General features: G+C 39.0%; 3 protein-coding genes and 1 long non-coding RNA gene across 13 annotated transcripts in view; all 4 read left to right on the top strand.

Annotated features, from left to right (window-relative positions):
- LOC113667556 (uncharacterized) overlaps window positions 1–3,845 on the top strand; it is a 4,317-nt gene extending 472 nt beyond the window's left edge. For 2 of the 8 annotated variants that reach the window (XR_016185236.1, XR_016185239.1), the window contains exons 3-5: window positions 2,321–2,438; window positions 3,006–3,143; window positions 3,588–3,845. This is a non-coding gene — a long non-coding RNA (uncharacterized LOC113667556). Of the gene's footprint in view, window positions 1–393; window positions 614–1,289; window positions 1,317–1,710; window positions 1,835–1,898; window positions 2,205–2,320; window positions 2,439–3,005; window positions 3,144–3,587 lie in introns of those variants that run through there. The other 6 variants (XR_016185237.1, XR_016185241.1, XR_016185238.1 and 3 more) reach the window with 6 other exon arrangements.
- Window positions 3,846–7,561: 3,716 nt separating this feature from the next.
- LOC113667561 (elastase-1) lies at window positions 7,562–10,478 on the top strand. The gene is made up of 6 exons (XM_027183405.2): window positions 7,562–7,679; window positions 7,775–7,795; window positions 8,037–8,351; window positions 8,937–9,044; window positions 9,568–9,908; window positions 10,368–10,478. Exons 1-5 carry the CDS (start codon window positions 7,637–7,639, stop codon window positions 9,906–9,908), a joined length of 828 nt encoding a protein of 275 aa, XP_027039206.2. The 5' UTR covers window positions 7,562–7,636; the 3' UTR covers window positions 10,368–10,478.
- A 921-nt stretch (window positions 10,479–11,399) lies between these two features.
- On the top strand, window positions 11,400–16,992 carry LOC149048149 (uncharacterized). The gene is made up of 5 exons (XM_089202196.1): window positions 11,400–11,609; window positions 11,698–11,756; window positions 11,915–15,577; window positions 15,809–16,055; window positions 16,274–16,992. Exons 2-5 carry the CDS (start codon window positions 11,708–11,710, stop codon window positions 16,521–16,523), a joined length of 4,209 nt encoding a protein of 1,402 aa, XP_089058322.1. The 5' UTR covers window positions 11,400–11,609; window positions 11,698–11,707; the 3' UTR covers window positions 16,524–16,992.
- Window positions 16,993–17,985: 993 nt separating this feature from the next.
- On the top strand, window positions 17,986–22,569 carry LOC149048148 (uncharacterized). 3 transcript variants are annotated; one of them, XM_089202199.1, is made up of 5 exons: window positions 17,986–18,109; window positions 18,970–19,025; window positions 19,359–20,564; window positions 21,029–21,278; window positions 22,029–22,569. In XM_089202199.1, the coding sequence occupies exons 2-5, from the start codon at window positions 18,980–18,982 to the stop codon at window positions 22,288–22,290; spliced, it is 1,764 nt and encodes a 587-aa protein (XP_089058325.1). In that variant the 5' UTR covers window positions 17,986–18,109; window positions 18,970–18,979; the 3' UTR covers window positions 22,291–22,569. The 3 variants fall into 3 exon arrangements, with proteins under 3 accessions (XP_089058325.1, XP_089058324.1, XP_089058326.1); XM_089202198.1 differs by lacking the exon at window positions 17,986–18,109 and adding an exon at window positions 18,583–18,713; XM_089202200.1 differs by lacking the exon at window positions 17,986–18,109 and adding an exon at window positions 18,599–18,713 and having other exon boundaries at window positions 18,974–19,025.
- The last annotated feature ends 1,102 nt before the right edge of the window (window positions 22,570–23,671 follow it).

Raw genomic sequence — 23,671 nt, 5'->3', positions numbered from 1 at the left:
TTTTCTGTAGTTATCTTTTCTATGGCACCTACTTCCTAGCTATGTTAGTTGGATCAGTTAAGAACGCCTCACTTTTTCAAAAATTTACCTTGAATTTGATCGGTTTTGGCGTGTTTGATTTAGGCGAACCGATAAGGTATCATTCAAGTCTTCCTGTTTCCTTGATTGACACGTGATGTTTACGAAAGTCGCCTCGATAGATAAGATAGAGTTAATATACATGGCTGTGGTATTTGTTTTTTGCTGAGTTCCGTAGTTTTTTGTAAATTGTCCTCCAAAGTTGTATGAAATTAAAGTCTTGAAAAGTGTCACGACAAGCCTTCGCTCGAGTGAAATTTAATTTCCGTAAAACTCTGAAAAATAAAGAGATCCGATCAAACTGATTGTGGTTTTAGTATAGGTACATGAATGTCTTACAACACACGAGAAACGAGCGAAATCCGTGTCTCAAGCAAAATCGACCGGACCGCTCTTACAGACACTCTCTTAAGCGCTTCATCCGAAATTGGCATTTTTTTCCTTATTCCTTGGAGATTACAAAACCTTTTACGCTTTGTAGACTGCAGCCCTTTAGATTCGGATATCGAGCCTTGATTTCAGTGACAAGCTCCTCGTAAGTATGTTTCTGTGCGATAAGAAACCGGCGGACAAAATCTTCTTCTAAGACATTTTCTAACGCCGCCATCTTAGTTTCCTAAATATTCCCCGCTTAAACAAAGATTGTCAGTTTCACTGCCATTGGCCAAAAACGAAAAACGACTTGTGATCCGTTTTCCAAGTCCCATACGAAAACGAAAAACGAAAAAACCGAAAAACGAAAAAGAAAATTAAAATCCGTTTTTTCAAAAGTTACAAAAAAGGAAAAACGGAGAGCATTAAGTGAATTCGGATTCCGTTTCCTTCCCGGCGGGGAAAAAATGAAAAACGAAAATGGAAGTCCAATTTCGTTTTTTTGCGGCAAAGAAAAACGAAAAACGAAAATAAAATTTGTGTTTCATTTTCCTAACAATTGAAAATCGGTTGGCACTAAGGTACACGGATTTTATTGCCCCAAGCTTTTGGTTCAAGTCGTCATCGATAGAGTTTCTCTTTCAAATTTCTGTTTGACTAACTCTCAGACTGCGCTTCCACCTGAGTTAACCTAGACTGACAGTAGATTTTCAAATGCAAATTCCCTCATTTTCAAGAGTAACCGAAAACCAAATGAAAAGACACGCACGTCAACCTTCTATCGCTCAACGTTCTTAAATAATACGTTGTGATTGTCGGATCGCATTCTATTTATCCAGATTGATCTTTGCATGTCTCTCTATGATGGTAATAGAATCAGCTGTAATCACAAAGACATCGATAGTATACATCTCCTCGTTTTTTTGCGGCAAAGAAAAACGAAAAACGAAAATAAAATTTGTGTTTCATTTTCCTAACAATTGAAAATCGGTTGGCACTAAGGTACACGGATTTTATTGCCCCAAGCTTTTGGTTCAAGTCGTCATCGATAGAGTTTCTCTTTCAAATTTCTGTTTGACTAACTCTCAGACTGCGCTTCCACCTGAGTTAACCTAGACTGACAGTAGATTTTCAAATGCAAATTCCCTCATTTTCAAGAGTAACCGAAAACCAAATGAAAAGACACGCACGTCAACCTTCTATCGCTCAACGTTCTTAAATAATACGTTGTGATTGTCGGATCGCATTCTATTTATCCAGATTGATCTTTGCATATCTCTCTATGATGGTAATCGAATCAGCTGTAATCACAAAGACATCGATAGTATACATCTCCTTGTAGAGATCCGAGTCAAACCTGGTTATTTTTTTGTCGACATCAAGGTAGGAGAGAGCTCGTTTCTTTGTTTTAAATTTTGAACTTAAATAATACGTTGTGATTGTCGGATCGCATTCTATTTATCCAGATTGATCTTTGCATGTCTCTCTATGATGGTAATCGAATCAGCTGTAATCACAAAGACATCGATAGTATACATCTCCTTGTAGAGATCCGAGTCAAACCTGGTTATTTTTTTGTCGACATCAAGGTAGAAGAGAGCTCGTTTCTTTGTTTTAAATTTTGAGTCCAGCAAGTCCTAGTCTGTTCAGTGCAAACTTACAGAGGACTTGCGTTTCGCTAAGACTATCAGTTATCGTGAAAATGCCTTAAGGGGCATGAAACGTAACGTCACAAGCCGTTGGCCCATGCAATTGTAATTTTATATATACTTCAGGATTAATCAGAGCAACATATATTCTGTTAGTCTAAACGCATGAAAATATTCAAAAGCCAAACTTATTCTTAGAGCTGCATTTTTTTTTTTCACAGTGACTACTTTTCAGATTGATATCCTGTGTGGTTTAAGATTACACTATGAAGCTGTTTGTGACTTTCACAGTTATTGTAATATTCCTGGTTGCTGATCACGTGGCAGCCAAACCTGAAGGTAACTTAATTTGTTTTTCGTCATTTGCTCATGGTTTATACACCAGCCACTTGTTTTAACATTTGTTTTTCGATGTCTGTATTCCGTGAAGGATTTGATATTCATTTTCCAGGGGGTACATTCTGGGAGTTGTAGTGTGATTTCAATCTCGCTGATCTTAGATGCCTTAGCGTGTAAATCACGGAGATATATAAAATATTTAGAAAGAATGGACTGATGCGTTAAAAAGTGAGAGCCTTACCACTCTATGCCATTATAATCGATCCGTCAAAGACTCTAAGCTACACTAAGGTAAGTCGAAGAAAAAAGGACGGCGGTGTCCCCTTACTCTCCCTCTCCCTCCCCCATCCCTCCCACCCATCCCTCACCCCCCCTTCTTCACCCTTTTCACTTTAATTAGGCTGAGTCTGCCAAAAAAAAGTGTTGGACTTTTCAAAGCCTTGTTAATCTTCACGATACAAGCGACTTTAATTAAGTTGTAAACAAAGACCTAACTGTCCTCAGGAGAGCTAAGAGGTATTTTAAGAAAAAATCATGAAATCGGTACTTTTTATCTCTGTTTTTTAGTTGCACAGGAACCCAATGATGAGTGCATATCTCGATATGACTTAAGATACTGTGCGACAAGGTGTAGGGGTGACTGCTCGGGCATTCCCCACCCTGCCTGTGCTGAGGGTCAGTTGTGCTGTAGCTGCCCGATATGAAGTAAGTTAAAATCCTCGGCTCACCCAAACTCGTACAGTTACAGTATATGCTTAGTGGGCAAAGCAGTTCTCTACTTCATGGCCACAATTAAAGGATTTCTCACTGGCTATGTTTAATATCTACCAACGGTTTGATTGGCTGTTGTGATACTTTTGGTTCTGATCAAGCTGGGCTGGTGTTCATGGCGCGTGCTCATTATGGTGAAATTTCTCTAGGGTTAAGATTTTTTAACCCGGTAGGTTTTCACTATTTTCATTTTTTTTTCCTTCTGTGCAATGGATATCATAACCTAGAATATAATTAAGAGCAAATTACGCTAGTTTCAAAATCGAGCCTGTAAAGCTGAGCAATCCAGAAAAGAAGGTTGCTAAAAGTATTGACACCTTTGGTCTAGTTTATTTTTATTTGTCTATATTTTTACCTCGGTTTTTTTCTTTCTTACAGCATTGATTTGGATTTTAAAGGTGTTTTGGAAGTTGCTAACAACGACTGGAATCTCTTGTTGAAGATATCAAACGCTCATTAATATAGTTAAATTTTCTGTAAGTCCTATTAAAAAATAGAGGGAAAGATAGTCGAAGTCAAATGTAAAATGTTCCTTGGCTTGTGTCGTTACAAACGCGGCACTAAATGTTTGTTCTGTTACAATGACCCATAATAGCTCTGAAATAAATAAAGTACTCCAACCCTGTCCTAAATCAATATGCTTTAAACTTTCCTCTTCTCGACAGGAAAGTCATCCAGTTTAAAATATATAAAAATGATCCAGTCTCAGGCCGCGTAAAATTGTCTCAAGCGAGTCAGGTTATACTCGCTCTATTTACGTTACGAGAATATGTCATGATCAATATTAATGACATTAGACGATACTTTTCGGTTCATGATGGGGCCTAATGAACTCAGTGCTTCTTAAAGAGCGAACAGCTTCGATTTTCTATGCAGGAATAAAATTCAACAAGCAATCTCCATAACATTTAGGGACAGAATTGTAAAAAAATGAGAGTGCACCCGACATTTGGGCATAACCTTGGATTGTAAATCACAGGCAAATATATCATTTCGCTATTCTGAATGGACTGAAACTGTATTAAGACTTTTAAGTGACAAGAATTTCACTCCAACAACAAAGAACAAAAGCTCTACATGACATCTTTCCTCCAGATCGAGATACTCATCATCGCATGAAAACTGTTTTATAATGGTAATTGAACTGAGCGGAGTGCAATTTGTATAGGTAATCACATGATTTCGAGTGCAATTTGGAATAAATAAGCACGAGTAAATTTTTTCAAAGACTAACAAAATTGCACGAGCCCGTAGGGCGAGTGCAATTTGTGGTCTTTGAAAAAATTAACAAGTGCTTGTTTATTCCAAATTGCACGAGAAAAATCATGTGATTACGTGTTAATAATATACATGGAAAAATACGAGATGGTCTATCATAATTAAACAAAAGCAAAGCGCGCGCATCGAGTGCAAAAAATAATTTATTCAAACCGTGCGTTCGGTCAAAACAACTGCGTACGATCAAAACAATAATATGCAATGATATCTTCACATCTTTAAGGTGCAAAAAAGTTCAAAGTCCGGCTAAACAGTTCAAGGAATTGTTCAGTCTGTGTCCGAATCACTTTCGATGAAATGGAATCGTCGTTTCCGAGGTTTAACCATGTTTATTTTAAATTTCGGCGTTGGATCGCTCGAGCAAAGTGTTAAGCTGGGTCGGCTCGTAATTTTCGATTTCCTCGGCAATTCCCTTCTCTAAACACCACTTTTTCCAAATGGACAACCAAAAAGCAGTGTTTTTTACAATGTTTTCGTTGTTCAAGCTGTTTTTCAGCTGCGGTGGCGAAAGAAAACCTACTTAAAACGCCGGCCATTATTTCGCTCGCAAATTTTCAAATTTTGTTGCGACATCCAAGGCTCGCATTTGATTGGCTATCTGCGAGTTTCTTTGATTATTGACCGATCAGAATGTCTGATTTGTTTTTTTTTTTTTTTTGCACTGAATTAACCCTCTTCTGCACTGAATTAACTCTCTTTTGCACTGAATTACCTGAAAACTGCATTTGTTATAACCAATCAAAACTGAGTAATTTTTCCATGCATATTATTAGGGCTAAAATCATACGCGTGATTTCAAAATCGAATGAGCGCGCAGCGCGAGTTCGATTTGAAATCACAAGTATGATTTCAGACCAAAATTACACGACACGAGGTTCAATTACCACTTTATTACATCCATTTTGAAATCGCCCAAATACAGGACATGGTCAGTTCAAACATTTTATTGATGCAGTACTGAGCCGGTCTGAAAATTCATTTATCTCTTGGGGGGAAAAAGTAAGAGTTTTGGAAACAAAAGTTGAAAAATTTGCCACATGATACTCTTTGTCTTTCGTTTTTCTGCAATTTTATCGGTTACTTTAAACAAGCCTTGAAATCTGATTGGTCGTTTTGTTTTCAGTGTAGCCTCCTCATTGCCTGGGAGAAAGATGCGATTTAAATCAAAACATAGTGCGATTCGTGGATAAATCACATCAATTGGATGGACCACCAGTGATTTCAAAATGGGTGTAATAAATCACATAAACTGCGGTGTTATACAAGGATTTCCGGCCCTGAGAAAAGCCGTAACAACTCACGTAAAAAAATATCGTATTTTTCCACTTGTGTTGATAAAGCCAATCAGCTGCTTTTACGTCACTCGCCTTTGGCGCCACTCGGTCAGGTTAATAAATGAACGGCAAAGCCTTCACGACTCTCAATACAAGTTGTTTGTCGGAGTTTTCTCAAGTTATGGCGGCTAAAACACTAAAAAATCCGTATCGCTGGCAGACAATGAGGTTCAAACTTTCCTAGAAGGGAAGAAAACCAATATACTAACAGAAAAACCGAAAGTTGCGTATTCAGTGGCTTTGCTGTTAGCATTTCTCTCGTCAGAGAATGAAAATCGACAACTAGAAGATTTGCTACTAGCCGACTTTGGCCGTTTACCTGAAAGACTTCTTCTGTCGGTAAAAACAAATTCAATAAATGAGAATTTTGTAAATTGAAAATTACGACCATTGTTGTTTTGTAATCATGATTCAACGCATTTTTCCATCTTAAGAGTCAGCGCCAACGCACTATACGATTATTATTCGAGGATCGCCGATTCATTTATTTTCATTCATTAATAAAGTCGGGTTTCTTTCCAATAAAGGGCTATTGTGTTTATATGATAAACAAAATAATACATGGTTGCTTGTAGATATGGAATTTCTCTTCTCGTGTTCAACTCGACATCCCACTCGTTCGCTGCGCTCACTCGTGAGCTATCGTGTTAAACACTCGAAGAGAAATTCCATATCTATGCGCCCATGCATTATTCTCTACTTCAACTGCGTTTGAAGAAACATTGAAGAGCACGAAAACGTTGTGCAATAAAATGGCTTTGTCTTTTTTATTGGAACTGAGCAGATTTCCCCCCTGTATTGACCTTTGATCAAGATGTAAAACAAAAAACCCGAAAATGAAATCAGAGTGTGTTTATCATTTTCCTATAAAAGTTCAGGCGTCTAAATTAGATATAAAAAAAGATAATTACTCACATAGCATACTTGTAATTTCGCCGTATTGACCTGTTGTGTTAATTAAAAAAAACCGTGATTGTTTAATGAGGAGTAAGATCAAAGGTGCCCGAATTCCACGCTCCGATGTTCCACCACAGAGTTAGTAATCTCTTGGAGAGCTGGGTCATTTTAAAGTTCGTTAGTGATACGCCTCATGAATACAGCAAAGATCCGCAATGTCGGAGGTGTCATACAATTGAATAGAATAAAAAAAGTTGAGGAATGAACTAGAGTCATGAGAAAGATATTACTTGTCTTGTGATGAGCGTAGGACAAAAGAAAAATCTGAGTTCCCCCGGCCACGAGGAATAAATTTCAGCCATGTTATTTAAGTTTTGGAAGAGGCGGGAGAATCTGAAGCCCTATAAGGATTTGAATCTTGGTCTGTTCTGCTTTTACTGAGGGATGTTCTATCAGTTAACCCGAGGAGAACTTGGCCCAAATACTTGGCCCATACACTTGGCCTATATACTTGGCCTTTATAGCGGAGCTCGCAGCGCACGCGAAGCGCTCGATCGCGCAGCGAAGCCCCATACTAAAAAAAATAGTGGTAACCCATCAAGCCGATAAAATTTGATAGCATATGAGCAAGTGTATGTTTCAATCTACATTCAGATTGTCCTCTGTGAATGACACAAACGTGAGAATGAATTTTCTTGTCACTTTAAAATGCCAGAAGATCGCTACCTTTAATTACTTTTTATCGTTCCAACAAAGAATCTAATAAAATAGTTTTGGCAACCTATTTTAACAGTCTAAAAGCTGTTTAAACCATGACAATCATTTTCAAAAATAAGAGTTTTCCAAATTAGCATCATTATACAAAAGGGCGTCGGAATTAGTTTTGCAGAGATCGCTGAAACAAGGCAGACGTGAAGAATGTTCACTTCTGTTGGTGTTATTGTATTGCTTTATAGCACAGGTAATGTGGATTTTTCACATTTTGCTTTTGCAGTTTTTACCATCACTCTAATTTGTGAACATTGATTTTAACCTTACATATATCTTGTTCCTCAGGGCTTCTTACCAGCGCTGAAGGTACGTAATTTAATTTCAGTAATTCAACTCCGAAAAAATATACTATGGCAAAGAGTTATAAGGTGATGCAAATTAATATTTGTTAGCCAAAATTTTTCTCCAAATGCCTACAATTGTCTTTCCCAGATCACTTTCAACACTCCACTTAAAAATTAAAGTGTTCTTATTTGAGATGCTTTTGTATCAGAATAACACCTAATTTTTTTAAGCGTGTATCATAGCTTTATACCATCTTTTTCAGCAACCTGTGGAATTCGCCCGCAAACAAGAATCATCAGTGGTTATAATGCAGCCCCTAATTCATGGCCTTGGATGGTTCAAATTAATTATCTTGGCGGCCATCATTGTGGAGGTGCCCTAGTTAGCCCACAGTGGATCGTAACAGCGGCCCATTGCGTGGATCATGCGAAGAAACCTCAGAATTACAGGGATTTTCGGATAACTCTCGGCGAACACCGAAGGAGCACACGAGAGGGTTATGAACAAGTGTTCGATGTGGCGAATATCGTGGTACACCCACATTATAATAAGCCTTCGATTGTGAACAATGATATTGGTAAGGCCAAATAGATAAGTATTCAGTAATTCAAGGTTACTGATTGATAACTGTAGTAAGAGGCTGATACCATTGCAAGTCACGCTCTGAAAACGAACAAAGAACAATGAAATACAGTGTATGGGAATTGGACAAACGGGAAAGTGATAGATTGACTCGGTGTTTAGCAGCGTGCAATTACTGAAAGTAAGAACATTCAAGTGAAGAAATAGGAACTAAATGATTACGAAAAATAAACAAACGAGTTTTGGAGCAAGAGAACATTAATTGATTTTCTTTTGTTTTGGAGTAGATAACCCGATCCTTTTACACTGAGATCATCTTACAGTTTCGTTAGAGTATTTCCATGGAACTCTTCGAGCTCCATGAGAAACCAATAATCCTATCCCAGAACTAAAATTGCTTAAGTAAATAGACATCGGCGGAGTTAACATAAGATTAAGCGAAGGTCTTTCAAAGCTGTGAATTAGGAGAATCTTGTTTTAAGATTGAAACCCAGAAAATACCAGGTTAAACCGGATACCTCAACAAGGCTATCAATAACAATGAGATTTACATTGTTTCTATCTCTTCCGGCTCAATCAGCATTAATAAGACTGAACCGTCCCGCTGTACTGAATGAACAAGTCAGCTTGATCTGCCTTCCTAATCAAGGCTACAACATCCCGGCTAGAAAAAGATGTTATGCCACAGGTAATTATTTACAGGAGTGGAGCGAGTGGATTTTATTAATTTCTTCCAAGTGATTCCAATTGCAGTAATTCTTCATTATCAAAGAAAATGACGTTAAGAAAAAGTTCAGAATTGGATACTCTAAGTGTTGGTATCCTTACGGTTAAAGGCGAGAAAATAGAGCAATTTTAACCCCTTGCTGACAAACGCTTCCAACGTGTTATCCTGATTGACCAGCTCTTTCAATTCGTAAAGGAATGAAACATGGTTTTACAGCTTGTTCGGTATCTCTCCCCCCCCTCCCCGTTTTCTCACAGCGAAATCGTTTCAAATAGAGAAGTGAAAGTTAATCACGAAAACTTCGTTCAACTCCTTAGAATAAACTGTGAGAAGAAAAGTCTTACTTTTGATTGGTAACCGTTGATCACCCCTTGTTATCATGATGTTAAAATTGAAAAGTACCTTTTATCAGAAATGTTAGGGTCCTGGGACATTTTGAAAGCTGTTCCATTGTTTTTCTTGTTTGTGTGTTTGTTCACCCGAGGTTGGGGCTTGACAATTCCCGAGGACTGGTCCAGTCAAGCAGATATCCTCAAACAGGCCATGCTCCCTACAGTGAGCCAGTCAGAATGCGAGAGAGATAACAAAGACGCTGGTATCCCTGTGACAGACGCCATGTTCTGTACAGGTCATGGTGGCTCTAGTCCCATCAGCACATGCAACACTGACAGTGGTGGACCAATTGTATGTAAGGATTGGACCGGCAGATGGTACCTACAGGGTGTGGTCAGTTGGGGTACAGGTGGTTGTCATCCGGGACATTACTCTGTCAATGCCAGAGTGAGCAAGTACAGAAACTGGATTGAAAGTTATACTATGGGCTAGGTTTGTAAAGTATTATTTTAGTCGCTGGCATCAGTAATACGTTCCTTTTTAAGATCAGTTGTAGTTCACACGAAGATATTCTTCTTTCCCAAACGTTCATTTTTCGTGATATTAAGTGTGGATTCTGAAACCTGATCACCATCATTCTTAACGGAAACGAATCTTCAGCTACATGTACCACAAAAATTTCCATTACAACGCAAAAGCATTGTTGAATTTACGCGTGCGGTAGGCATGCCAGTAACATAAATCACACCTCAGTGGTAGAGCATGCGTAAAAACTGTTGGAAGGGCACAGGTTTTACTCTTGGAAAGGGTTCTGGAAATGTCTCTACCAAGCAGGCCTATATCGCCAATGTAATATTGATAATCTAAAAAAGACGAGTGAAGTGTGTGAAAGTGTGAGAGATAAGAGTTATAGTTGACGACTTATCTAATGCTCCTTTATCTTTTTGTTAGATTTCCGGCTGAAGCCCGAAGAATTAAGTGATGCTGAGAATAAGAGAGCCAACTTCTTTGGTGTTGAAAAGGAAGATTGGTTTTTCCTTATAAATAAAACTGAAATACCAATTCTTGTGTTTGTGTTCTTTCTTGGGTTCTTTCTCCTGTTTTGTTGTTGTTTGTTTTTCTTGTTGCCTTGTATTTATACTCATGGTATGGCAATTAGATAAAAATAATACAAATTGCGAGCCACTTTCAGCAAATTTGACAGATGTTCTATAGACATTATATTAATTACATCTACATAAAATACATAATTAGTTTATCTTGAGGCCAAATGAAAGATCCTCTTCGGTTAATGAATAACCTGTTTTTGGCTTCAGTCAGTTGTGCACACGTTATTAACCTTCGACTGTATCACTCAATTAATCAGTAGTCAACCGATCCAAGAGGAAATTACGCTTGAAAAAATCAGTTTCTATTGATATTAATCATTTTGCCGATGATCCCATCGGCCGTGTAAAGAGAGATTTATTGTAATCTCAACTGTTGCTCAATTAAGTTTAACTGAAACAGATCAATCAGACAAATTTTCTACCTTATCAAAGATCTGAATGTTGAGGAAACAGCAAAGGCTTTCTTAGCTACGTTCCATATTGGAACGCACACAGACTCATACAAAATTGATGCCAGCTTTTACTGCTACAGTTATTATCAGTGATAGTGTTTTCGTCGAACTGATTCTGGGGCAAATTTTCGTTGGAGTGGTATTCTAAACTCATTATCTGATTAAAGAAAAGCGCTGTTTTTAGACAAAATAGCACTGAAACGTTGGACTTCACTATCAGCTCACTGACTGCAATTTCAGTTTCCTTTACCATTAGACCTTACACAAGGTTAATGTAGATTTAAAGCCTTCCTTACCAATCAAATAAACAATTCTGGACACTGTTCGTTTAACAAAGATATGCAAGATTAGAGAAAATTGGAACCAGCCAGCTGTTAAGGTTAAAGGCACTCTCGAGTTTTTTGACCTTACCTGCCTTAAGCGTAAACAAAATATGAAGTAATAGGCTTTGAGGACGTTCACTCTGTTTGCCTTTATCTGTTGCTCGACAATTTTAGGTGTTTTGTTTAAATTTTCTTTGAAGCGGCCAAGAAATAGTTTTGCTAAAACACGAACCAGGTAGATTTAGGGTACCAAAGGTTCTCCCGATGATAAATTCGTAATACACTGTGGTCTCTCGTCAACTTCAAATGGTAAGTAGCTTGTATTTGAAAAGGTTCCCTAAGATATAACAAAAAATTTTATTGTAAACCATGCTTTATAGCCCTTTTTTCTTTGCAGTAAGGCTATCATGATGCGTCAACTGAAGATTATCTGTGCCATTACAATTTTTATTTTTGGTGAGTTTAACGAAAACGTTAATATCGAAAATAGATGGAATAATAATTATGTTATTTCAACTTTCTTTAGCAATAATGATTTGAATTTTTCCAATGTCTTAAAGCAGCTTCCCCTCTTTATTTTTTAATTAATTTCGATCTTCGTTTTCCCATAACAGCTCAAGAAACGTTCACAAAGTCCCTAAGGAAGAAGCACAACAAAAAGGAGTCCATTCCGAAACAAAGATCACACTACTTGTTACTTATGGGAAGCCCCGTAGAGGATGTTCAACACCACAAGGGACTAGGGATGATCCTTTCCTCTAAGCAAGGCGAGCCAGAAAAGCATAAGGACGATCCAAATAAGGAAGACCTTCATCATTATAACAAACAGAAAGCAGGCCTTGCAGCAACTCTGCAATCGTCTTTGAAGGGATCCCCTTCTGATCGTGGATATAGCTACACCGAGGCACTGTTCACAGGAGCTCCTCTGTTAAACGGAGTCCCATTTACCGAGTCGGGTAAGACCCAAACATCTCAAAGAGGGAGCAGCACTGAACATACAGGGAAAGTAAACAACAAGCCTGTCAATAGCTATGAGAGTCAAGCTTCTGCAAAGCTAAATGTCGATCAGAACGGCAATAACGAAGGAGAAGGAAATGACCACGTGTTAAAAGAATATCACGCAGGACACGGCGTCTGGGGATTTGCTTCTCATGATATAGCAAAGGAGAGCCATCTATCTAGCGATAGGGGAAAGGGTGTTCATGCAAATGAGAAGGGCGAACAACATCAATTTCTGAAACCACGACCCTCTTTTGATGTGTTACCATCTAAAATAGATAATAAAGTCCCAGAACCCACAAAACACACAAAAATTGATCAAACGGTAGACACCTCTTCACAAATCGTAAAACTTGAGGGAAGTCCTTCCTCTGTCGACCGATCGTCTTCTAATCCAACGAAGAGTTACCAATATGAACGCGAACGACCTGGCAAAACGGGAGTGAATGATCACCCCGTGGAGCGAGTGCACCAAATCTTAGTGACAGGGGAGACCCAGGAGAATTTTCCGCCCGATGCTTCAAAAAGCAATCCATCTGTTGAGGAGATAACAGTGAACAACAAAATACCTGATAAAACCTATATCAAAGCGTATGATGAAGAATCACACCTGTTAGGGTCTAGTGTTTTTCACAACGGACGGCAAGGAAACCCCGATGTAGAAGGACACCGCGGATATAACCCAAACGCAATTACTGGATCTTCTGAGTACTGGAGGACGCATGACAAACAAACAGAATATTCTTCGCACAACACTCTTACGGAACCATCGCTGAGTGGTGTGGAGCGTCTCGAAAAGGAGACAGGTGCAGTTCCTTTAGAGGAATCAAGAAATGCTTTGTCAAACAGTTTCAAGATTAACGAAGGAATTTCTCAAGCTGAAAATACACCCCCACAACAACACCCAAGATATCATCAGCACAGTCACAATTATGGCCAGCACATTGCGTCTCACTTAAAAGATGGAAGTGAATCTGATAATAAAGAATATCACAATGCTTATAAGGTCAGAAAAACACCTTACTTAAAATCAAATGATTCCTTCACAATGCATATAGAGGGTTCAACATCAAGCCAAGGATCTCCTGGATTTGGAAGCTTGGTTAATCAACTTCGGCCGCATAAGATAATCGAAAGCGCATTTGACGAAGAACTCACTCACAGGATAGTTATGGGGCCATCAGATGAGCAAACTGGCCAATCGCTTCTTAGGAAACCATCACCTGAAAAACAAACCAATGACATACCATTGCAGTCTGGTGCGCATGCTATATTTTCCAATGGAGACTCAGAGGAAGGCGAAACAACACCTTCCCTGCCATATGGTGAAGGACACAATCCAGCTTCTCAAAGTCAAGAAAACGAGAAATTACCAGAAGCCGAAAATCAACAGTCACCAACCTCCTCTGAGACTGTTACAGATAAATCACTTAACAATATCCAAAATGAAGAGGAATCACTACACGCCACACCAAATCGCCCGTTCTCAGGGATTGCAGTCGATCAAAGACCAAAACAAGATGAACCATTTACCAACGATGCAAGCTCACAAAAGGAGAAGGAGAGCACAGAAGAATCAAAGACTACTGCTAAACAGGAACCTGATGCTAACTATGGATCTAGTAAAATTTTGTACAGAGAAGGAGGGCAACCATTAGTTCAAAGTGAAGACACAGAGACAATGCCACCAATTTCAAAGGGAGAGGAAAATCATGCGGCAACTAGTAATCTCGAGCATGAGATGCTATCAAAAGATCAAGGCCAGCCGTCGGCTGAGACATTGCCAACTGACATTAATGAGGCCGAAACAACAAACCAAAAGGAAACATCGCATTACCAACTTTCAGGGAAAGCTGTGGACACGACCAATAATTATGAAAATACAGGCACTAATAGCGAAGAAACACAGCAAAAACCCGATGAACATACGGACACTTTACAAAGTGGTAGTGTTACACGTGATCCTGGTTCAAATAACAAACCTAACGACCACTCGTATAGGTCGCAACAAAGAATATCAAACGAACAGGAATACTACAAAGAAATTCATGGGCCTCCCCAACATGGTGGGGGTGTTCACCTGAAAAACTTTGGTCATATAGACTCAAAAGACCAGTCAGTCGAAGCATCTTCACCCACAGATGAAAAAAGTGATAATTTATCCCGTTATAGCCACCATGAGAACGTTGGGCATCAAGATAGACACACTGAAGAATCTTCAGCAAATCCAGTCCCTGATAAAGAATCCATTCAAGGAACGCAGCGATTGGAGTCCCCGCCAAGTGGTAACGAACGAGAACCTGGAGTGAATTCTGAAATAAGTGACAACTCAAATTTTTCAGAAAACGTGCCTAGCCGAGTTGAAACAAATGAAGACAACTCCCTTTCACCCACAAACATCGAAACACAAAAGCAAGAAACTTTTAGCAACAGTAATGTTGACTTTGCAAATGGACAAGGGCAGCAACCAGAAGAATCAATATCACCAGCTAGAGTAGAACTTTCAAGGGGCAGCTACACAGAAACCCTAACAGACCAACAGACATCACATGAGCCAGAACATGAAGAATCTTTCTCTCAAGGTTTCTCCGAACAGGAAGGAGAAAAAAGCGCAAACTCTGTGGTTATAGGCTCTGAAAACGAGACTGTAGGTACTAATGGAGAAACTGACAGCTCCATAAACTCATTAGATCAAAATGCACTACATGATAAGCAATTTCAAATAAAAGTTGGGAACCCAGAGGAGGGTGGTGAGATTCCTAAGGCAGACCAATCTAAAGAAGTTGACGAGGGAAAAGTGCTGATGCCGTTTTATGGCGCTAAAACCCACAATCAGAGGACCTCTCATGAGATTCAAAACAACAAGTCGAAGGGAAGTGAACAGGAAAATGGGAATCAGAGGATAGTGTACTTCTTGAAAATGGCAAAAGGTATTCCACTTTTAAACAGTAGAAAAGTAGCCCAGTATCCGGAAACAAATAGTGCTGGAAATAATGGACAGGCAGAACATTCTTCGAGCAAAGTAATGAAGGAAGACCATAGAATAGAGAGTACTCCAGAAACGGACGTTGATGTGAATGGAGGAAGAAGATATCGTTGGAGATGGCAAAGAAAGCCAAGCCGTCGCCCAAGTTCTCAAACATCTTGGGGACAGAGACCTTGGCCAGGTTCTAGGCAACGTCCCCAACCTGAAACGTACCCTAGCCCCAGCCCCAGCCCACCGAGTGGAGGTGGCGGCGCCCTTGGTGGCAGCAGTGTTGATTCTAACGAGCCACAGCGTAAGCATTAACTTTAATTGTGACGTTGAGAAAATCGGATTAAAAAACTTATTTAAAAACTGAAAGAGGGAAATTCTCTTAAGACAGCTTGAAATCTATGCCATATCTGGCTTGGGCAAGGATGAAAGCCGTCCAAACTTTGATTTTTGCAAATAATGATAAAAAGATTGTAGATGGGAAAGATGAAAAGAGACAAAAAACGGAGAATTTATTTGTAATTTCTATTCACAGCTGATTCAGAGTTTGAGCAAGAAGCGTTGAATACGCATAATAAATATCGAAAGGTACATGGAGTCGAAGAGATGACCTTGGATCGAGATCTCAGTAACCAAGCTAAGGCGTATGCCCAAAAAATTGCAAACATGGGTCAGCTGCTGCACTCATCTTCTGGAGAAAGAGGAAATGTGGGGGAGAACTTGGCCTACGCCTGTGCGTCAAACGGTACCCCGCTGACTGGAGAATCTGCGACCAAAATGTGGTAAGTGATCACACTGAAAGCACAACAAGCGAAAGCTGGATTTTCAACTCGTGCGAGAGGTTATTTATTAATCGTTTTTGAGAGGGTAAGCTAAAGCTTAAATGGTACTGGTATCGTTTTGAAAGCCTTTTAAATGTATATGCTACAAGAGCAATTGTGATTGTTTTTAAGTCGAATGATACTCCCTTTAACGTGATAATTTGTTGTGTGCTGTACAGGTACGATGAAGTATGCAAACCTGGCTACAACTTTGTTTCGGGAGGATTCAGCTCTGGAACAGGTCACTTCACTCAGGTGGTATGGAAGGACAGCGTTAAGCTTGGAATCGGACAAGGAAAGGCCACCCAGAATGGAATGCAATGCATCTACGTGGTTGGTCGTTATGACATCGCGGGTAACATGATGGGAGAATTTCAGGATCAAGTGATGAGAGGAAACTTTAACGAAGGATATTGTAATAATGTATAAAAGTGACCTCTAAGAGGTTTGAACAAGCAGGAGATTGGAAAAAGAACTGATTACACCGTGGAGGTTTAAATGGAATTCTTCTGCAGATTTTTTCCTTTCCTGCCCTAAGTATAAAACACTGACCAAAAACTTGAATGAGAAGTATCGTGGAAGGCATGGCGGTAGCTTGAAAGCGCTTTTCGAAATTTCGTTACTCATGATCCCCGCCATGTGCTTCATAAGCATAAAGCATGAAATTTAGATTTCTTTTCCTCTGAATAACAGATACGTGTTTCTCTGTTTGTTTTATGCGTACTTTAAAGCACCGGCAATGAAATATTCATTTAGTTCTGAATATTCTACGAGTGTGTTAAGAGTCCTCTAAACGAGAAAAAGCTTAAAAATAAGAAATAGAGGAGTTATGTTTATAGATAAATAAACAATGGATGTAAGCGAAGTCTTTATTTGTTGAAAATCATTCAGTACCAAAGGTTGAAGTTTCCACTTTCTTGCTATTGTACCAAGCCAAGTGTTGACAGTTTGCGATAAAATTTCGCCATCATTGACCTACACTCGTCACGTAAAATTTAATGGTTCGGTAGACCTGAACTCGATCTCATTCTTCAGCGTTTAAAATCAATTCTTACCGAAGATTGAACGGTCCACTACCCTCCTTTGTCTCTTCTTTCCTAATGGACCAGGTATGCTGTTAGTTCGGCACTGGTCTGTTACACTGCTTTGCTCTATGCTTGGCCTTCACTGTAGGTCTGCATTTGAAAGTTGGCTACTGAAGGAAGACACGAGTTACGATCAAGGATTTTAATCATTTTAATTATAATCAAGGAATAGGCAACGAGGATAGATCTATTCCTTTTTATCAAGTTAGTATAATGTTGAAAATTGTTATTTAGGATTTTTCTCTTTCAAAGTGCACACCGCACCCGATAAAATACAAATTTTTCTTTCTTTGACGAAAAAAGATCGCTTTCATACGTCAGTTAGTAACATTTAATGCATGCTTTTTAGCCTTATGAAATCTTATTTCCTGGTTTTCTAAATATTTTGGGTGTAAACATAACGAAAGCAAATAATCCCTTAAGTTCTTTCATTGTTATCTAATGACTTAATACTTTTAAAAACTTTCTGTTGAATTTTATTTGTTGTCAATGCGTTTTTATCACTCATTCCTGACACCGCGACCGGTACCGTCGGTAAAGTCATTAACCCTTTTACTCCCACGACTTCATCAGGAATTCTCCTTACTATCTGTCACAAAATTCTTATGATGTTAGTTTAGAGAATTTGGTATTGGATCAACTTGTATTCTCCTAATTAATATTTCTCTTCGTTGTCAATCACTTATCTGCTTGAAATTGTATGGATATTGTTGGTCACTCATGGGAGTTAAAGGGTTAATTATAAGGTAATTACATGAAGATCAGGGGACCAATGATTGTAAGATCCACTGGAGTAAGATAATTCAAGACTGAAAACAGGGTCATCACTTTTATATCAAATAGTTTGTTCTATTTGGGCGTCTCTGGATTAAACCCCAAAAGCACACTCTTAAAAACGGCATAAAAGAGAACCGGTTTGTGCGTTGCAAGGTAAGTATCCAAAGACTTTTTGTTTGAACGATACTTTCTCCAACTAAACCCAAATTTCACGCACTAAATTAAGCTTGGATTCCATTTCATTTGGAATGGTTTTCGGGCCCACTTCTTGACCCAATCGAATCAAATCGATGGGGAGAAGCTCTCGCAGAGTTTGCTAAGAAATAAAGGTGAATTAGGAGGTGAGAAGGATTGAACGAGTGTTACATCAGATGCAACGGGGGAAATTTTAGTTTGGATAGCGACTTCCAGGCTGGAGTTACAAGAGTAAGGCTCATTTCTGCACAGCAGGTTTTATTTCAAATCTTAAAATTACCCCAAAGGAAAAAAAAAAGGAAAAATGGAGAAGAATTCATGCGTTGAAAAGTCCTTGACATACCAGCATTTCGGTGACCAGCACATGAGGTAATTTTTTTTCAGTCATGCTGTCAATAAGTATATTTCCCGGTCAATACATATTTTATGGTGCTGTTTCCACAGACGAGTAACTTTTGGAAGGAAATATTGGAAAAATACAGGGCAAAGGGAAACTGATCCGTCTTTTTTATCCGTGAATCTTAGTCTAAACAGGACGTTGTTCACTTTGTAACCAGGATAGGTTGGTAGCATCCTTCCTGCTTTCATTATTACGATATAACTATTTCCGATTTTTCATATTATTATTACGGATCAAAAAATTATAAGCTCTTTGAGAATTTGGATTGCGGTTCGCTATTTCTCTCTCTCTTTTTGGCCTCAAAATTCAAGGAACCACTTCCTCTCGTGTGGCAATAGAAAGAGCTTCAAAATCTCAGCAATCGATCGCCAATCTAACCGAGATGATATCAAATCACTTGTATACTTTTTCTCCGAAGGTAGAACGAAATGAGCTGTTTGTGGTCCATAGCAACTATTATACTTTTGCAATGCGGTAAGTTTGCATCATTGCATTTGGTTTAACCGTAAATCGGAGCGAAATCATTTCCTTCCAGATCTTTTGTATCTTATAAATGAATAGAAGTGCCTTGCGTTGCACAAAAGCAATCCGAGAGTTTGGAAGAATACTCAAATACATAGGACAGATACTGAGTTACAACCTCTTAAGCTTCACTAGGAGTTGATAGGAGTATTTTCGTACCCATATGAGTAATTAGTAAGGGTACGATACATGAATTATGGAATGAGGAGTGACTTGTGTCAAGTAATGCCTTAGAATTATTTTGGGGAGACGTAACTTTTCATCGTTTTTATTTTTTATTCTCAGTAATAAAAGTGTTCAGCGAACCTAACAAAGGACACCAGAATAACAACGCTTTGCACGGTGACAGACACACAGGACATCAAATGAATCTCCGCCACAGGACTCATGGAAGACACATTGCATTGAAACATACAGCAGCAGCTGGTGCGCAGAGAGAAACTGTCCCAAGTCCTGTCCAAGACTTTGTTCTCGTCAGTGGTAGTCCTCTGTTTCACGAGCGATCGCCCGCTAGTGATAGCAAAGCTAATGCCCCAACGGATTCTGTACAAGAAGCAAAAGATCAGAAAGTACCGCAGATGACTCGAGGGAACAAAACGGCTGCAAACCAGACACTCGCCAAGGCACAGGGACAAGAAACTCTAGCTAGCAAGCAAGAACCCAACGAGCAGCAAAAGCAAGAATCAGGCGGTCTAACTGGAACTGCCGAAAGAAATGGAAATAGCACTCAAGAATCAACAGAATCGTCTAAGCCTTCCCCAGAATTTGTCCAAGAATTGGCAAAAAAGATTAAAGAAAGTCTGAACATAGGGAAGGATGAAGGAAAGAAGGAAAATGGGACACAATCCAATACTCCAGCAATATCCCTTGCATTAAAAACGCCTGGTAAAACTAATGCGTCAAGCGGAGTAGTGATTGGTTTAGAAAACAAACCAGCAGCTAGTGCCGAGCAAGGAAAACCCGTTGGTGAGAATGCTTCCGTACAAGTTGTCAACATTTCGCCCAGTAGCCAGAGCACTGACCTTTCGAGTCCTGGTAATGACGGGAACAAAGGAAGCAAAACAACCACAACTACTGCTGCGGACGTGAAGCCTGAAGCACAAGATAAGAAACCAAGCAATGGAAATTTTCCTTTCAACGTGCCTGGAGTTCGAAATGCCGGAAATGGGACAGTTGGCAACAAAGGAGTGGATTCCAACAATCAAATAGCAGAGAAAGACAAGAAACTTGGGCTCATTGAAGGCCTTGGGCCCAACTGTCACTGGAAGACTATAAAGGGTGCCAATGGTGCTTTAGTCACATCAGTTGCATGTTCAGGGGAATTTCACAGACCTGAGGTTAGCAAAGGTGGCTCGGACGAGGTAGCTAAGAAGCCACAACCTGGCGATGCTTCTAAAGTTGCTCCCAAGGAAAGTTCCACTCAACAGCCTACAGCTGTCAATGCCTCCGTTTCTGAGACTGGCAAAAGCAACAAGGAGATACAAACGCAAAGTAAGTGCAAACGATATTTATTGCTCTATCAAGATATTTTTAACGGCGAGGCTCAATCTGTGAAAAATGTTACTCCCGTACCAGAGTTTCTCGCATACTAACATTTTTGGAAAAGTCTTCTCCAGTATAAACTGTCTATAGATCGGTAAATGTAAAATTTGAGCTAGCGCGAAAAGAGGAGAGTTAAAAAGCTTAAATATTTAAACCTTTACCTCTTTGGAGTGACCAAGAAATGAAATTAATTTCACAACATCAATGCATGACGCACAAAATCATGCACCAAGCAGAAAGTTCATGAGTGATAAAAATATTATGTAGGGGATATTGTTTAAATGACCATCATGATAATGATGATAAGGAATGTACGGAGAACAGTGTGGAGAGTCAATATTTAGATCTTGGGAGTGAAAGGGTTGAAAAAAAAAAACGGCTCTAAGCGAGTAATGTTACCGTCACGTTATTAGGTGATGAGGAGTTTGAAATGGAAGCAGTTGGCACGACCAACGCGTTCCGTAAAATACACCGCGCCCTTCCGATTAAGCTCGACCCGAAGCTTAATCTGGAAGCAAAGAAGTATGCCGAAAAGATTGCCGGAATGGGCTCGCTTCAGCATGACTACGATGCCGTAAGACAAAGTGACGAAGGAGAGAATCTTGCAATGGGCTGTAAGGAGTATGGAGTCCCTCTAACCGCCAAGGAGGCCATAACAAACTGGTGAGGTCAATACTAGGGATTAGAAAACGTATATGCCCTTTTTTATCGATGGCAGACTCATGTATATAGAGTACTTAACCAATGATGGACGAAGTTTTGACAAGTAAACATGGCCTGGTCACTTCCGAATAAGCAAAAGTTCAGAGAATTGTACTGAATCGCATTGATATCACTCACTACAAAAGTCTTCCCCAGCTGACTCAGATAGTAAACACATTCAAACGAAGTCAAGATGGCGATTTTTAAGACATATCCATACTACCATCAAATAACTAATCTTCGACATGTTTGAAGAAGACTGAGGGAAAACAAGGTTTCTATCACGTTTAGTCCTTTTCCCTTCCAAGGAAAAAGTAAACAAGGCCAAGCCCGTAAAAAGTGTAACTTTTTCCCCAAAACATAATTTTATACTTACGAAAATGCCTTTGTCTGGCGATGGTAATTTACAAAGTAAAAATTGAAAAAAAAAAATGAAAGCTATGTAATATATTTATCTTTCACATGAGATTACCAGCAAGACTAGATTTTAGCCACCCGATTCAGTGACATTTTCCTTTTCAAAGCATACGGATTACTTGGTGTTATCCAAGAAGAGTTTAAGTTGCCCTTTTAATAAAAGGAGATGTATAAAGGAAATGCTCCTCGCATGCCCTTATGTGACCTCAACATGTACTAGTAGTGAACCTGTATGCGTGTGCCTATGTGAGTTAATTCCTCAAGACAGAGTTGTCTCTTTTTTTCCCTATTTAGGTATAATGAGGTGTGCTCTTACGACTTTGACCGAGGAGAGTTCAGTATGTCTTCAGGTCATTTCACGCAGGTTGTCTGGGCTGATAGTCATGAATTCGGGATTGGAAAGGCAGCTGGGTACCAGAACGGAATGCCGTGCGTTTTCGTTGTGGGACGCTTCAAGCCCTCTGGAAATTACAAGGGAGAGTACAGGAGGAACGTCTTCAAAGGAACATTTGATCCAAGTTATTGCGATAAATTACGAGATAAAAAGCTTCTATAGGACACGTTGGTACCTAAAAGTTAAAGAAAAGTGCAGACACTATAATGTGTCTCATTTGAGAAAGAGCAACAGACTATTATAATGTTTTGAGATAACTCAAAGTAAAGTTAAAGTAAAGTAAGGTGAGAACCTCGTATATGAGGGCTGTCAAAGCCTCACAATGATGAAAAACCAGTAATAATGAACGAACTCTTTTATTCTGGTTTTCATTCATATTAAGACTAGGTGATAAAGTGTAAGTAAGCTAATAAAGATATTTTCCGTTAACAGTCTGTACCAGCTAGCGAGTGAAGATTTTCATTAACAGTAGTTACCAGTTACAAATTGGTAATCAAGTCAGATTTGGAGAAATTAAAGATGTCGTTTTTGGTCTTGTACGAGCTTCAGACAAAGAAGGAAATTTTATACCTTACGAGGAGATGAACTGCAGAACTATATATTCCGCACCAGGATGCTTTACTATCGAACAACAAAGGCTTTCTGTGAAGAACTGGGCTGTTAATAACTAGGTTTATAGCGAGACCGCGAATACCGAAAATTTCTGCAACTCATTAGCCAATAAAATTAGTCTGGATTCGCTTGACATTTCAAATAACACCTGATACATTCTGTAGACGTTCTGTTAATTTCTGACTAGCAGACATTTAGGCCATTAACAACCTAGCCTAGCCGCTAGGCATCTAGCCGCAGTTATCGACGGTGACCGTCCACACTCGACCAAAAATGCCTGCAGTCTTAACTTCAAGTGGTGGACAGAGAAAGAAAATGAGCTTTCGAATCTGTATTTTACCATTATATCACTAAATGGAAAACATAAACTCGAGTAAATTTCACGTTGAAGATAAATTATCTTATACTTTTTTTTTAAATTTCATTTGATTTCATTCTCTGGTTATTAAGAGGTTTAGTTTCATCATGATAATTTGAAAGATCTAGGCGTTAACGACAGATATAGAGAAAGAAAGACAGTTACAAGTTGACAGGTATCTCTGAACTGTTTGCGCAAGCAACGAACTGAAATTATCAGAGAAATGAAAAGTTAGCGATTACACAAGGAATAGACCACTTTTGTTCGCAAAGTTTTCCGAGCAGATTGATTAAAATCGCGATTTTTCATATGGTATCAAAAGAAAACTAAACAACGACAGCTGAAAGTCGAAGTCATACAATTGTTAATTGCCCGCATTTAAAATTAAGTTATAGCGAAGCCACGTTAATTTGACTATGTAAGCCAGTTATTTATATCATTTTATTTCAGCTTTACCTTTTTTTTTTTACTTGACGATTTCTCTTTTAAATCTACATCCGTAAAGTACCTCCAAGAGTTCGTGAGTGATTTTACAAGTGGTATCTTATCGGTTATTGCAAGCGCAGTTGTTCA

Source organism: Pocillopora damicornis, chromosome 3, assembly GCF_964200805.1.
Source record: "Pocillopora damicornis chromosome 3, jaPocDami1.2, whole genome shotgun sequence".
NCBI lineage: Eukaryota > Metazoa > Cnidaria > Anthozoa > Scleractinia > Pocilloporidae > Pocillopora > Pocillopora damicornis.
Note: the sequence above shows the minus strand (reverse complement) of the source record. Positions and strands in the feature narration are given on the sequence as shown.